We start from the raw sequence: 14590 nt of genomic DNA on the forward strand, positions 1-14590 counted from the left end.
TCCAATAAGTACTGCTTCCTTCCATAATTACAGGCATCTATTTCCATGCATCTGTGCAGCATTGAATTCCTAGATTCGATTACCAGCTACTGGATCTTTGCTGCAACACACGAGAGCAAAGGAGAGGGATTCTTCTATAAAGCTAAAGCTAGCTAATCATTAAATGACTGTTTTCCTTGATTTTAGTATCAAGTCAGAAATTGAGGATCAGTATCCTACATGAAAACCTGTTGCTCTTTACTGAAACTATGATAATAAATGAGAAGTCAAAGGCTAACAGCAGACAATAGACCAAATATTGTATTCAATGCGAGAGACCTTCTGTGGAAATGACTCAGCTATATCCAGCACTGAACCACAATGGCATAATAATCAGCAGGCTCAGACGACACCTATAAATAGAGCAGCACTGAGAGAGGTGAGGGTGGAGAGGAAGGTAAAGGGATAAAACAGAAACATTTTGTGTGCACAGACAAAAAAAAAGACAAACTCATTCCAGAAAATAGGATGTTCTTTTATTTTCAAACTGGTATGAAGTGTTTAAAAAGGATACTTTGTGTGTCAAAGAGTCACAAAGGTAATCTTGAGGGACTTAAGAGTGATAAACTACAGAAGGAGAATTATATACATACGCACACACACAATTATGTGCACACAAGTTTTAGCGATGACTGAAGAAACCCTGAGGATGGTTATACTTGAACGGCTTCAGACGATTTGGACCCCTGAATTGAAAGACACAAAACGGTGGTCAGAGATAAATCTTCCACCAAATGTATCTAAAAGTTTCCATCTTCTTTCTCTAACTGTACCTGACAGTGCGCAGGCACATCTTCTCACGGGGGAACTCTCGCGGTCCTTCCACGCTATCGTCTTGTCCTTCTGTCTCCAAATAAACATCCAGGCAGACGCACAGCCGTGCAAACTGATTGGTCAGGAGCTGGTGTCCAGGACGTGGTCCTTGTAGTTCACTTTTGAACACGTTAACTTCGCTCTCCATGGCCTTAAAAGTGAAAAAGGGGAGTTAAAAAGTGAGAAATGACTTGTATTTATAAACAGAGAGGTTTGGAAATGTTCATACTCGAAGGTTGTCGTCGGTGCGTCCGCTGCGCTCTCCCTTCCAACTCAGAGAGAGGGAGAAAAGAGGAGATATCTCTGGGTATCTGGGACTCAGCACCACTGCAGCATTAAGACGAGCTGTAAGGGACACAGACGAGTTTGCGTATAAAATCACATTCAAAGCAAAAAAAAAAAAAACCCCATCAGTAATATTCAGCAATGCTATCAGCAACAGGATTTACCTGTGCCTCTTTCAACCACTCCCATAAAGTACAGATCAGTCTCCTTTGCCAGCCCAGCTTCAGTCACATGACGTGTATATGGAAGTTCCTGCAAAAAAAGAAAAAAGAAAATATCAAAATCAGTCACACTTCTAACTAATGCTTTCTTTACATTTCAGTACAATCATTTGACAATTTGTTTTCTCTTACCAAGTACTCCTGGTAAGTGATTGTGGTCCAACGTGCCAAACGGGAAATGATCTTGGCAGGAAAAAGGTGCTGACACTCGCTGGAGATGGGGATGATGCTGTGCTCTGATGACGGGAGCACAAACAAACTTAACAATCTCTTCATTAGGATGATTCAGTGTGGAAGGTTGCAAACAAATAACATACCTAAAGAGGCAAACTGTCTGTGCAAAGCCAAGCGGGACTGGACTCGTCCCCTCAGCAGCTTCATGGTGTTCTCCATGTGGCTCGCACTCAGTGAACTACCCACACGCACACCCTAGAAGAAAATTAGCAAAAGTTAACATTATACAGTTGTAACACATGATGTATACTTGGATGATACTTGAGGTTAGCACACACGCACCTCTGAAGCGTCACTAGGAAAATGAAGTCCTCCGAGATTCTGAACCCACATGTAGGGATGGCCCAGCTCCTCCACATAATCGCCAAAGGAAATGATCCTAAAAATAACTTATAGGTTAATTCAGCCAGCTGTGATCCAGTACACACCACATCAACCATGAACATTACTTCCTTACCCGACTTTATCAAACTGGTAGCGATTAGCTGGATTGGGCGTTTCTCGTCCCTGGTCGCTGGTGTAGAGACAGCTGAGGAGAGTGTCTGACTTCAGGAGCTCCCTGGAAAGAAAAAAAAAAAAAAGTCATTGTTAGGCTTTTTATAAGGCTGTCATGGTCAGAGAGAGAGCCAAATCCTTATGTTTACACACATACCCTGCGCTGATGGCCGTGCTGAGATCAGTGGAGGTGGACACTTTGGTCTTGACAGTCATAATGTTCAGATTCATCAGGTAGTAGAAGTAAAGATGGAGTACACTGCCATCTGTAGACACAAGGAAGACAACACATGGTATTACACTAATGCACTGCTATCTTAATCTTATATTCTCTCTACTCAATCTTTTCATTAATCCTGCCACTGATAGCCCCTCTGGGTTTATATTACACTGCAGCGCATTACAGAGCAATAACAGGCCTTGGTCATGGCAGCAGCTAATGGCACCTATGGGATACCCACTACACCGATGGTCATCATTCTCACTCCACTCTCTGCAGTCACGGTGAACTCAGTGACACACTGTCACTCACTCACACCTACACCGCTCACTTTTTGCTTTTGCTGCACTAAACCGAATGCTGCAGCTGGCAGCAGTGAGGATAACTGAGGAAAGGAGGGGCTCCAGAAATAAAAGCAGAAGTCAGACAAAGAGCGGTGATGAGAAAAACTGCTTACAAGATGTTGTAGGTGCTGCAGAACTACAAGGCTGCAAGCATCTTTCTCACCTCCATCCCTCCGCCTCCCCCTCACTTCCTCCCTCCGCCCCCCCTTAGGTAGAGTTACGCCTGCAATGCAGATCTCCCTATAATCGGTCACTGTATTCCATATATCGCCAGCAGAGGGAACACAAGGGTCAAGTGGTGTCATGTCACAGCCACAGTTGCTTTTTTCACATGCCATCTGATAGGTGTACAGTTGCACAGCACCACATATATATGGTCACTTTACAAGGGTTGGAACACAAAGGGGTTGCAAATATTTGGGTTGAAGGATGCTGTGTGAATACAGAGAATGCTTTTGCCAACAAGGACATGAAGCACACAGAAATAGTTACCTTTACACTTCAAGTCTATGCCCAGAGACAGAGGGTGCCTCTTCAGCATCTCTCGCCTTTTATCATCCAGCTGGCCACCTGCAGTTGGCCTTCTTCTCTTCTGTCAAATGCACAATAAAAAGCAATTGAATGAAAAGACCAAAAAAAGGGAAAATAAATAAATAAAAGAAGTAATTTCAGTGACACAGCATCTCTAAAATGTTAGCCCCCTGCAAGTAGATTTAAAAAGAATACCGAATGAAAGCCTGAAAAGTAAACAGTGCTCTAGATGAGCTTAAATATGGAGATGGAACAAAAGAAATAGACACTGTATTTGCAATCAAATACAAACCTAAGATCAGGTTACAGTCACCAAGCCATTCTCGGTAAATATTTCCCAGAACACCCCCACTGCCACTCCGATTGCAGGAATCGATCAATAGCTGCCACTCAATGCGTGACAGCTATGGCTTCAGAGACAGTTCATGTGTCCAGAGCAGTGATTGGTATACTAACTAACAAGTGTCCTGAGTGTGTGTGTGTGTTCGCTCATGAGTAAAGCAGTGCCTGATATTCACCGTTTTCTCTTGCTCCTCCTCTGCATCAGAATCACTCTCATCATCTGAATAAAACCAGAATACACAGTTTTAAGTTTGTTGATGAATCCCAAAATGAGTCGTCTGTGTGTTAAACATAGATTAAATGTGTGCCTTTGTACCCTGGGAATCTTCTGGAGGTTTGGACAGAGCTTTGGCCTCATCTACATCACCACTAATTGAGACAATCAGGTTCTTGTCTGCAATAAAATCAGAGCAATCCAAACTTTAATCCTTTAAAGAAAAACTAATATTTTGTCTTGGAAAACATCATTGCCTCTCATCCTTACTCACCACACGCCTGGCCATAAGCATTTGCTTGAACAAACAGGACATAGAGAGGTGGAGGCAGATGGCGGGCAATCTCCGTCTGCTTCTGAGTCTGTTCAAAAGGCATAGACAGGTACTCCTGGACTGGGAGGGAGGCCTGTGAAAGAAGAAAGAGCATACATAGGAGGCATACGTGGTGTAAACTGTTGGCACGGCAGTTAAAAATTCACCTCAACAAGTACAAAGCGTCACCGAGCTTTTCTTTAGACTACAAACTATAAATGAACACAGCAATGATACCTGCATGATGGCATTAAGACCTGGCTGCAAGCTTCTCAGATGCTCCTTCTTCACCTCAATGCTCTTCTGAATAGTCTCCTTTGAGGCTAGTGATTCCTTGTATTTCTCTGCCAACCTGCATCCAACAATAGACTGTTAACAAGTGTTCAGTGTCCCTATTATCTATTAGCAAATTAGTTTATAAACACAGCATGCTGCAAACGCTTTGTGCAGGCACAAATCCTTCACTCTGCCGTGTGTTTTGGGGGTTTTTTTGGTTTTAAAATACCTCTTCCGTTGTTCAAGCTCCCAGTCCAGTCGTGCCAGTGTGAGTTGGTGGGGGTCATTTTTTGTGAGTTGAGGCCTGGAAATTTCCGGCGGTGCCTCCTGGTAAAACTCTTCTTCACTCACTAAGTCAATTTCTTCATGCTTAGACCTGGAACGGGGAAACGAGTACTCATTACCACCGTGAGACATTTATATACATTTCTGAAAATGTAAGTATAAACTAAAAACAAGGGAACTACTAAGCAACAAACGCTATTCTAATTATTCTCTGTAAGTTCAAGTTAGGAAAACCAATGAGCAATTTTAAATGAAATCTTTTTTCTTTACTAACTTAAACTCCAGACACTTGCTGATCTCCTTCTGAAGATGCATGACTTCATACAGCAGATTTTGCAGCTGAAGGTGCAGCACATCGACTTTCTGTTTTGCCTGAGAGACAGAGAGATTGTTAAATTTGACTTGCAAACTCTAAATAAATATTTTTAGATGCATAATACAATACTGAAGTTTAATTGAAAATGTCTTAAGACTAACAAACTAAATCCAAAAGCATAAAACCCCTGATTACTGACAGAGGCGGCTGCTACAGTTAGGTGCTAAAAGGAAACCAAAGTGCTCAGTGGTCAACTTTGGTTTCGAGGTCAGCACAAAGGAGATTTGAGGCAGCACTTTTTTTAGTAAGCGAATGAAAGAGAGTGATCGTAACCTAAGCTGTTACTTGGTTTTACTTGAGAGTGCTTGAGACTTGCGTGGGAGTTACCTCGTGTGTTTGGTCTCTGCCTTTCTTTAGACGCATATGAGCAAGTCGATTGAGCTTTTTCAGATTCATAAAGTGGATGCAGCTCTGCATACGTTTCTTCTCAACCTCTGCACACTGAGGAGAGATACAACCAGTTACCCTTCATTATTATTGAGAAAAGGCACAATAAATGTTATGGTGCTTTAGATATACTTATACTACAAACTCTATGTGTAAGGTTTCTGCTGTACATGAATCGTTTGCCATTAAATCGGGATATAATGACACATTGTGTGGATGTACACATTCTTACCCCGTCCTTAGCTCCGTTGGCCTTAAGCTCTTGGATCTCACTCATGAGATTAGCCAGACTCTCACATGTTTCTTTGTATTGGAGGAAGTCCTGCTGAGGGTCCCTGCCATCAAGCTCCACCTCCTCATGATACACACGCACATCCTGGCCAAAAAAGTATATAAATTAGTAAGTAAATATATTACATAAGTGTATATTAAGTACAAGGTTCATGCTGGGGGGTGGGGGCTGATAACACTAATCAGAAGAGGATGGATGGATAGGTACAAGATATTAGTCATGATTAAACTTGATATAATTTATTTAACTGCTCTGAGAGGTCTAAGTGTGACTAAGTTAAATATGACTTAAAGGTGATATATTTTGCATTTAATCCTTTGGTCTATAATATGTTGTGAGATGAGTTGCTGCATAAAGGATGGATATAAAACACCTTTTTAAAACTGTTAATCATGCAAAGGTATTTCAGTATAGATCCAGAACAAAGACAGCATTGTAAATTGCAGAAAGCTGCTGAGTGAACTCTAAATTTCTAAGGATAAAATTTATGATCCACATTATAAAACACACAGGCAGAATATACCCCTTCAGCTGGAACTGACCTTCTGGATCATTTTAACTGCAGTTTAAAAACTCTGGGGACTGCGTTCCCTAGCATGAACAACAAGGAGGCAAGCCCAGACAGTGAGAGCAGTGTTAGCCTTCAACAAGCTCCTACAAAGAACAACGCTTTGCAAAATATCTGTTTCCATTTGGTTGAGATGGAGCACAACCAGTCTATGAAGGCATGTGAGGAGGAGATGCTAGCAGCTGGTGAGGTGCGGCCCAAAGATAAACGAGTGACTCAAACAAACACTGCTACCTACACTAGTTAGTTGTGCTCTGCTGTGGAAGTGGAAGAAAATTACTAATTCGGGTACATGCTGGTAAATGGAGCTTTTAGCAAGTGATTAAAAAGTTTTAACACCCCATGTAGAAAATATTTTTCAATTTCACTTTTATTATGCAACAACACTGTGCAGCTCCTGAAGGGTTACGAGATTAAGATACTTTTTTTTACTGTTAGATTAAAGTGTGAAGCAGGTATGTTATACTTTGATTTAAAATTTCTAGGGAAAACACAGGGGTGTCAAACTCATTTTACATGGTGGGCCACATGCAGCCCACTTTGATCTTATGTGGGCCGAATCAGTGAAACTCCCCATTCTGTCAGTGTAAAGAAGTTACACATTTAACTGTTTGTCTACATGATAAAGAAAAAGCTGCTGTGAAAAGGGAAGAAATCTGTCAGCACAACACTTTGGACTTGTAAGAATGTAAGAAATACATGTGTAAGATTACAGAAAAAGTTCTAGTAGCTCTTTGCTCCGATTGTCCAGTTTTGTGTTGTTAACAAGTTAAGAATTATAAATGGCTTCAAGTGTACAATCAGGCCTGTGAGACTCATTTAGACACTCAGACATATCATTGATACGTCAGCCAGATGCTGTTCATTTTACGTTTTCGCTCGTTTCTTCACATTTTCCCAATATGCTTCCATGTAAATCCAGCTTCCCTGTCTCTCTGTTGGCCTGTACCACTACACTAAATAGTGTAAACACTTCAAAAATATATGAGCTTTTCTTCCTTCTGTACTGAAAGAGTATTAAATCAGGATTTTGCGACAAAAGTGGAAACAACCTCGTTAAAGTTAGAAGTTAGAAAACTTGGGTTTGGGGGAAAATGACCCAGGTTTATTTTAAACAAGAGTCTCGCTGTTTGTTTCACTAGTCTCTATACCTTCCACTTGAAAATCTAATTCAGATAGAAGATGTATTTGTGTAAATGGACCACTTTAACTGTGTCAACTTTAAAGGGCAGACAATGCTTAGCACATTAGGGTCTAAATACTTTAATTTTAAAATGTATACTAACGTCTGTGCATTACTGCCCAAAGCCACTTTGATAATGACACAGGTGATCGAGGAGTCGTGTATTTTCTCCTCAACTTTACCTGTTGGTCCCCATCTGCTCGACCCCGCTTCATCTCCGGGGTTCCTCCTTCATTGCGGAGAACCTTGGACTTTCGTTTTTTCAGGGCGTCCGACGACATGAGTAGCTGGATAAAAATGGAAAATATGACCTTAAAAGCCGTGAATACCTTTCTGTTAGCAAGCTGGCTAATGTTAGCACTGTGCTACGGTAGTTCATTGGATAGCAATCGTTAGTTTTGCGGCTTATTAAACCACATTAAACATGTTAGATGTTAAATAAACGACAGACTATGCTCGACTTTATATATATATATAAATATTCACATACCTTCTTGGTGCAAAATCGTTAATCACGAACAAATGAACCAACTCGCAGCTCGCACCGCAAAGCACCCACTTCCAACGGAAGCCCTGACGTACCAAAACACCTCAAAGAAGAGGAAGCAGCGGCAACTGCAGTGCCACCTTCCTGTTATCGTTTGTATTGCATTGTTTACGCACACAAATAGGGTTTCAATCTGTTGAATAATGCTTAAAGCTACTCTAAGAACTTAACCTTAAAACTGCAAGTTAAAGGTTTGCCAACAATCATATCATGGACGAATATGCTGCAAGTTTATTTGTTCTTATTCACATAAATGAAAGCTAAAACATTTTTTTTTGGGCAAGTCTTGTTATTCTTATTATTCTTTTAAAACTATGATCAGCTCAGCTGCTTTTCAGTCTGTTAACGTTCAGCAGGGATTTCTTTTGGGAGACACTTTTCTTGTGAGACTTGTAGTTCTTTAGCCTCTTGTAAAGCCAATTAAACTGTGGGTATATATGGTCACCTCCACACAGACCAATACGCTGTCACAGACAAAAAGAAAAATTAACAACACCGAAAATGTACTCCCAATTACTTAACTGTTGATGTTACAATAGAAACATTGAAGGTAAACACTGTTTTTGTATGTGTATCAAGAGGACATGATAATGACCGTGGCCCTTAAGCAGCTTTTGTATAAAAATGTGCAATATGTGAAAACATCATATATACTTTTCACTGTACAAGTACAGCACTTATTTAAAACTCATTTTTGAGCAATAAAGAGAGTCAGCACGCATTCAAAAGTTATTTATTCACAATTCTGACCTCTTAAAACTTTAGAAAGAGACATATGATAGAGAAGTTACTTAAAAACAAAAAAATATTTCCTGTTTTCTTTACACTTGTCAGACCTAAATATGTCAGTCCATGCTCACTTTGCCATATCGATCAGACTCTGCAGAGATGTGGGCACCCAAGTCTTCTCTCCTTGCACAAACACCACCCCTCGATCTATGTAGATAACAATACGCCCAAATGTGTACAGCTGTTTTCCCTCATGTCGTTTAGCCACTAAGGGCATGAAGACGATGTTGTTCTCCTCCGCCTTGGCCTGGATGAGATCCTTAAAGTTAGTTGGCACACCAGCGCTGATCCCTCTGTGGGCCACGCTCTCGGCATCCCTGCGCTCCTGCATGGCTTCATACTGGAAGTCCTTGCGTCTCTCTGTCTGTGTGAGATAGGCAATGTTCTCCCTCGCTCCAGGTTGCATATAACCGCCTGCAAATACACGAAAAAAAAGAAAGTTATACTTTAAATAATAATCATTTTGTGTGTTTATTATACATCTTCAGACTTTGGAGTACGAACCTATGCCTGAAGAGACCGCACGGTTCATTATGTCCAAAGCCTCATTGAATTTCTCTTTAATGAGGGGCTGGGCCAACAAGACGTCACTAAACATGCTTTTCCAGCCGAGGTACCACTTCGTGATTTCCTCATAGTTGGGACTGTTGCTCAGCCATGAACACAGGACCTATAATCCACAAAAAGCAAAAAAACCAAAAAAAAACAAAAGGTATAACATCCAAAAAGCAATTATATGAAACACCAAAATGCTCAATTCTGAGTACATTTTAATTGACTGACCTGTAACCATTTTGTGAAAAAGTTTTTGTCCAGCAGTGACACGAGGCTGGAGGGGGACAGCATGCCCTCCCAGTCCATGACCCAGTGAAATGGCTCCATCTGCTGCTGGTGAGGGTTGATAACCAGCTCTTCCAGACACAAAGCTGCAGATAAAGTGATGAGCAGTCGCATGAAGTGATATCAGTGGGGATATTCATCTCATCTCCTTCGATTTTCCTCCCAGCACACACATGAAGTCATCACAGATGAAGACATACCTAGTTTAGGGATGATGTTTTTCACCATGAAGGCCTCCCATGCACCTGGTGTGAATACATCTTTCCACGGCTGTAGGATAAGGCGAGCTGAGGCGTCGCTGGGATGCCAGCGTTGCAAGGCATTGGACAGTTTGCTCCTAATTGGCGGATAAAGAGGCTCTAGACGTGACTGGAGCAGAGGCAGCCAAGGGTGGATCCAGGAGTGGATAGGCACCGTGTCAGTTAAAGGGTTCCAGTTATCGACCTGTTAAAAAGGGAACAAAGAGAGAGGTTTACATGTGACAAAACTGCCTTTGATACTGATGGAGGCATAAAGTCAGTATAGCATATAGTAAACAGTTTTTCACTCATAAATAATGGGAGCAAATCAAAAATATTTCTCTTTATCAGCGTGTGTGACTTGCCTCTCGCTGTAATCTGGGTAAGATCAGCTGCTCCAACAGGTGATCCAGTATCCACAGGGGCAGAAGAGGAGCCCACACTTCTACACAGTCCACCATCGGCCCGACCATACGAGGCTGCCAGCCTGACACGCAAGTCCGCATCACTGGAATCCACACTTCCCATAAGAGTCTGAAACACAAAGGCCGCATGCATTTTACAGACACACGTAGTTAAAAAAAAAAAAAGGCTGGATCACATATAACCAACATTTATTCACATAAATACACAAAGCACAACCTAATATGTGTTTGTGTGTTCAAATTTACCTGTGATAAGGATCCATATTTGAATCTGGGCCACTGGAGTGCATATCCCGAGATTCAAGGATTGCTCTCCACTGACCAATATCTTCCAGACAGTAAGAGCTGTCCTGAAATAATAATTAAAATGTGGTAGAGAATTATTAACATGTAAAAAGGATGCAGTTATCTTAAAAGATATACTCGCAAAACCGTACCTTCAGGGGGTCCCAGAAATGAAGTTTCTCTTTAAGTAACGGATGAACAACAGCTACAGCAAGGTCTGCTAATCCCATCATCTTGTATTCTTCATAATAATCTGTTTGCAAGGTCTCAAAGATGCGAGCACACTCCTGAACAAAGACAAGAACCAAAAATTACTAAAATGAGTACATGAAAACTGAGCAAGCACTCAGTTTCCATCCTGTTCTCACTTTGTCTCTGTTTCACAATTTTTGCACGTTTTTATGTTGTTTTATTCTCCAGTTTTTAAATGATTTTCTGACAGCAGACGTCTGTGAAACTTTACACCTAATACAAAATTCTAAAAAGGTGAAGGTGGTCAGTCCATTCTCTTTTTATATACACCTGAAGAGTAGGACCCTCCCCTGGTGGCGTCTCCCCAGATGGAAAACGCTCCACTAATGCCAGCACAGCTTCCATTCTCTGGATGGCATCTTGCTCCGTATCCAGTCTGTTCTGCAAGGCTCTCGACTCGTGGCTCAGAGAAACAACAACGTCTTTTTCATGCTGCAGACGTCTGGCAGACTATACCGGGGTTATATGAAAAAAGAAAGAGATTAAAAAAATAAATAATAAAAATCTGCTAAATTATAAAGGAAGCCCCAGTTTGCTGATCTAATAAGAAGGTATTTCAGTTATAGTCAAATATATTTGGAAAAACAATTTTGGTATCCTCATACCTGTATTATGTCCTGTTCTGTAAGGTCTATCAACAGTTGAAGGTTATGTTCAAGCTCAGGGAGCGCAAAGCCTGATCCCTTCTGATCCCGAGTAGACATGCTTGGTGGACCTTCATCAGGAACGCTGTGCTTGTTGGATATCTGACTGTAACTGTAGTACACCTTCTGCTCTCTTCCAGTCATGTCTATCACCTAGGCACCGGGGGCAGGTACGGGGTAAAAAAGGTTAAAAAAACAACAAAAAAACAAACAATAATAGCAGAGTGCATGTGCTTACATAGATACACCAAACAACTTCACCCATAGAGTCTAATACTGACTACAATTAACTTTAGCTGCTAAAGTTTGCTGTAAAAAACAACCATGCCACAGTGCCCTTATAACACACCTCTGAGAAAGGACAAAAAAGCACTAATACCTTGACCTGTGCCAGCTCCCCAGCAGATGCCGCTGTAGCCCGCCCCGCCACTTTGCCTTTAGCTCTGAGCTCATCTGCAGTTCTGTAGGAGTACTTCGGTTTCTTCTTTCCTCCCGACCCTGCAGGATCCTTACGCCACTGGCCCAGCTCCTTCTGAAACTCCTACATCAGCACAAATTTAGATTAATGTAAAAAAAAAAAGAAAAAAAAAAAGACTTTACAATTCAACATCTGCTTACTTGTAGAAAAAGGAAAAGCCAAATTTTGTCCACACTTTACCTTTTCCTCCTCTTCATCAGAGTCCACCACAGGAAAATCTTGGAGAGACTGCGGAGTTCGCTCGTTTCCATAGGCTCCGACTGCCCCCTTTCCCTTACGAACCTTTGCTTCAATAGGGTTTACAATACCTGCAGCAATGAGAGCATGGAAGAACAAAGTAGATCAGCTCTAAAATACACACAATACTCTTAAATACTTCAATATTGTTGCCTCCTCAGCCATTCCTACCTTGAGCATTCTTTCCCAGGCCTTTTCCTGGTTGGTAGCCCATTTTCTGCAGTAGTTTCTGCCCAATTCCCCTAGTGTGCTTCTCCCAGCTGCCAATGCCTTGTCCAGACTGTATGCCACCTGCAAACCTCTGTGACTGATTCCCACGGAAATTACCCTAGCAAAACAACTCAGCATGTAATTGTTCCTATAAACTTCTTTGAGATATTTATGTGCAATATACACACAAACAAATCACACATAACCAAATTTACCATTTGGAGTTTTTTGGGTGCACGAGAAGGTGGAGGAGCTGCAGGACCATCATCATCAGAGTCGTCAGAGCCTCCTTCCCCTTTCAGCTGTTTCTCCTCTGCTCCCGTCTTTCGCAGACCAGCACTCACAAAGCTCACTGGGACAGTGTAGTCTTTAGATCTAGCAATAAAAACACAGACAGCAAACTCAATCTCCTACTAATGGCCGACTTTAAAGCTGTGGGCAACAGCAAAAACAAACCCACGCCTCACCTCTTGCCACCAAAGCTGGGCCTCTCATCTTCGTCTGAATCCCTGTCAGCCCAGATGCCGTAAGTGGCCTGTTCCTTGGTCTGCCTGTGCCTGTGGCGGTCTGGGTTGAACTCATTGGCCAGGTCCCAGTCTGTCACCTCAAAGCTCTCAACCTCAACACCCTCCTCCTCCTCATCTCTCCGCCCATATAGGTGTGACATGGACATCTCTGGAGATCATAATGAACAAAATCACAATTTAAAGAAATGTAAGTAATTTCAAATAAATTTGCTCTACTCGTTTAAAGGTTAGGTAAAGACCTTTGACATGGGATCAGAATAATAAAATACATCCATCTCCATAGCAACAGATCAAACTCAATCTACTGTTGAAAGCAATGAGTTGTAGCTCAGAGCACAGGGAAAAACAAAGTCAAATACATTATAATAAAACATAATATTTTCGAGCTATAACATTTTTCTTCTTCCAACTGCTCTCTTTAGAGGTCGCAACAGCAGATCCTCTAACCCTGTCCCTAACATCCTCCTCTAGCACAGCAACACTCTGCATGTCCTCCTTCACTTCCTCTATGAACCTCCTCTGTGGTCTTCCTCTTTTCCTCCTGCCTGGCAGCTCTATATCTTGCATTCCATATCAAACCACTATCCCTCCTCGTCGTTACTTTTACACCCATCTCTCTCTCTCATTCTCTCACATGTCCTCTGTTCTCCAGAGCACACCTCCAGCTGTCCAGGCTCTCTTTCACCTGCTCCCTACTCTAACTACAGACCACAACGTTGTCTGAGAACATCCTATCTGAACTAATCTGTCAGCCTGTCCACACTTTGAGGCTCTATTGCTGCAGATTCCAGATCAGCAACAGTGTCGCAAAAATTAGATCAGTATAAATTTAAAGAAAATTTTTATTTTATAGAGACACGTCTTAAACACACACATCACTATCTCAAATATTTGGTTCGTTAGTTGACACTAACGACACCGAACAAATTCATCTCTGTGGAGAAAACACAATGTAAGCTAACGATAACTAGCTATAGCTAAGGTTAGTTACCCTCTACAGCATAAATGTCTTGCTATACGTAATAATCTCGAGTGTTGACAAGCAGTGTAAACACCGTGTTCTCTAACGCACCTGAACAGTTATATAAAGGTCTGCGTGGAGATCAATTGGACATGCTTTCGTTCAAAAACGATGAGAAGTAATCCACACTAACGCCAATAGCCTCTTCGTTTAGTGCACGACAACACAAGTACTTCCGGTATGATGGTGTTACACCAAAATCTGTACCCCTCTAAAAAATTTCGTTGGTTCTTAGTAATGACTGTTGGCATAGATAGGGCAAAGATGCGTTTATCTCATTTATTTTGTGAAGTAATGTTCGTTTCAGTAGTAAATAATAATAATAATAATAATAATAATAAAAACACGGTATATAAACTCAGTTTAGTTTTTTCCCCCAGGTTAGTAGAAATTCATATTACATCATCCTATTAGTTTAAGAAAGGTTCATATGTTAAATATATCAACTACATTTCAAAATGTATTTATGTGTTTATTTATTTAGAAAAAATGTGCCTACCCACTTTCAGAATATTATTTCGCAGTAACTTGAGGCAATATTTGAACATGAATACCTAAAATTATTAAAGATAAAAGTCTCACTGACTTCTCTTACTATAAAAGTGAATCAGGATCTGTAATTTGGGACACACTGGTTAAATAAAATATTAAATAAGTACATACAAACATACATAAAAC

At 41.2% G+C, this 14590-nt stretch overlaps 2 protein-coding genes across 2 annotated transcripts; both read right to left on the reverse strand.

Moving 5' to 3' along the window:
* Positions 1 to 493: 493 nt before the first annotated feature.
* thoc5 (THO complex 5) lies at positions 494 to 8062 on the reverse strand. Its single transcript, XM_013275401.2, has 20 exons — positions 7909 to 8062; positions 7601 to 7705; positions 5608 to 5751; positions 5316 to 5429; positions 4887 to 4984; positions 4557 to 4703; positions 4289 to 4403; positions 4013 to 4145; positions 3841 to 3918; positions 3701 to 3744; positions 3144 to 3243; positions 2245 to 2353; positions 2050 to 2151; positions 1875 to 1971; positions 1676 to 1787; positions 1491 to 1594; positions 1302 to 1389; positions 1082 to 1197; positions 813 to 1003; positions 494 to 725 (listed from the first exon to the last, which is right to left on the reverse strand). The coding sequence occupies exons 2-20, from the start codon at positions 7697 to 7699 to the stop codon at positions 662 to 664; spliced, it is 2055 nt and encodes a 684-aa protein (XP_013130855.1). The 5' UTR covers positions 7700 to 7705; positions 7909 to 8062; the 3' UTR covers positions 494 to 661.
* A 620-nt stretch (positions 8063 to 8682) lies between these two features.
* On the reverse strand, positions 8683 to 14109 carry tfip11 (tuftelin interacting protein 11). Its single transcript, XM_003451670.5, has 15 exons — positions 13964 to 14109; positions 12832 to 13039; positions 12580 to 12739; positions 12326 to 12482; positions 12098 to 12225; positions 11819 to 11980; positions 11401 to 11592; positions 11066 to 11245; positions 10696 to 10830; positions 10505 to 10608; positions 10199 to 10367; positions 9795 to 10038; positions 9538 to 9680; positions 9259 to 9424; positions 8683 to 9168 (listed from the first exon to the last, which is right to left on the reverse strand). Exons 2-15 carry the CDS (start codon positions 13035 to 13037, stop codon positions 8822 to 8824), a joined length of 2493 nt encoding a protein of 830 aa, XP_003451718.1. The 5' UTR covers positions 13038 to 13039; positions 13964 to 14109; the 3' UTR covers positions 8683 to 8821.
* Positions 14110 to 14590: the final 481 nt, after the last annotated feature.

This window comes from Oreochromis niloticus, linkage group LG12, assembly GCF_001858045.2.
Source record: "Oreochromis niloticus isolate F11D_XX linkage group LG12, O_niloticus_UMD_NMBU, whole genome shotgun sequence".
NCBI lineage: Eukaryota > Metazoa > Chordata > Actinopteri > Cichliformes > Cichlidae > Oreochromis > Oreochromis niloticus.

Coding starts and splice junctions, on each gene's coding strand:
- thoc5 (XM_013275401.2), bottom strand. CDS start 7,699: ATGTCGTCGGACGCCCTGAAAAAACGAAAGTCCAAGGTTCTCCGCAAT. Junction 4,985..5,315: donor GCAGAGACCAAACACACGAG/GTAACTCCCACG, acceptor TCTGTCTCTCAG/GCAAAACAGAAAGTCGATGT. Junction 1,788..1,874: donor TTCCTAGTGACGCTTCAGAG/GTGCGTGTGTGC, acceptor ATTTTCTTCTAG/GGTGTGCGTGTGGGTAGTTC.
- tfip11 (XM_003451670.5), bottom strand. CDS start 13,037: ATGTCCATGTCACACCTATATGGGCGGAGAGATGAGGAGGAGGAGGGT. Junction 12,483..12,579: donor CACCCAAAAAACTCCAAATG/GTAAATTTGGTT, acceptor TTGTTTTGCTAG/GGTAATTTCCGTGGGAATCA. Junction 10,831..11,065: donor GGGAGGGTCCTACTCTTCAG/GTGTATATAAAA, acceptor GTCTTTGTTCAG/GAGTGTGCTCGCATCTTTGA.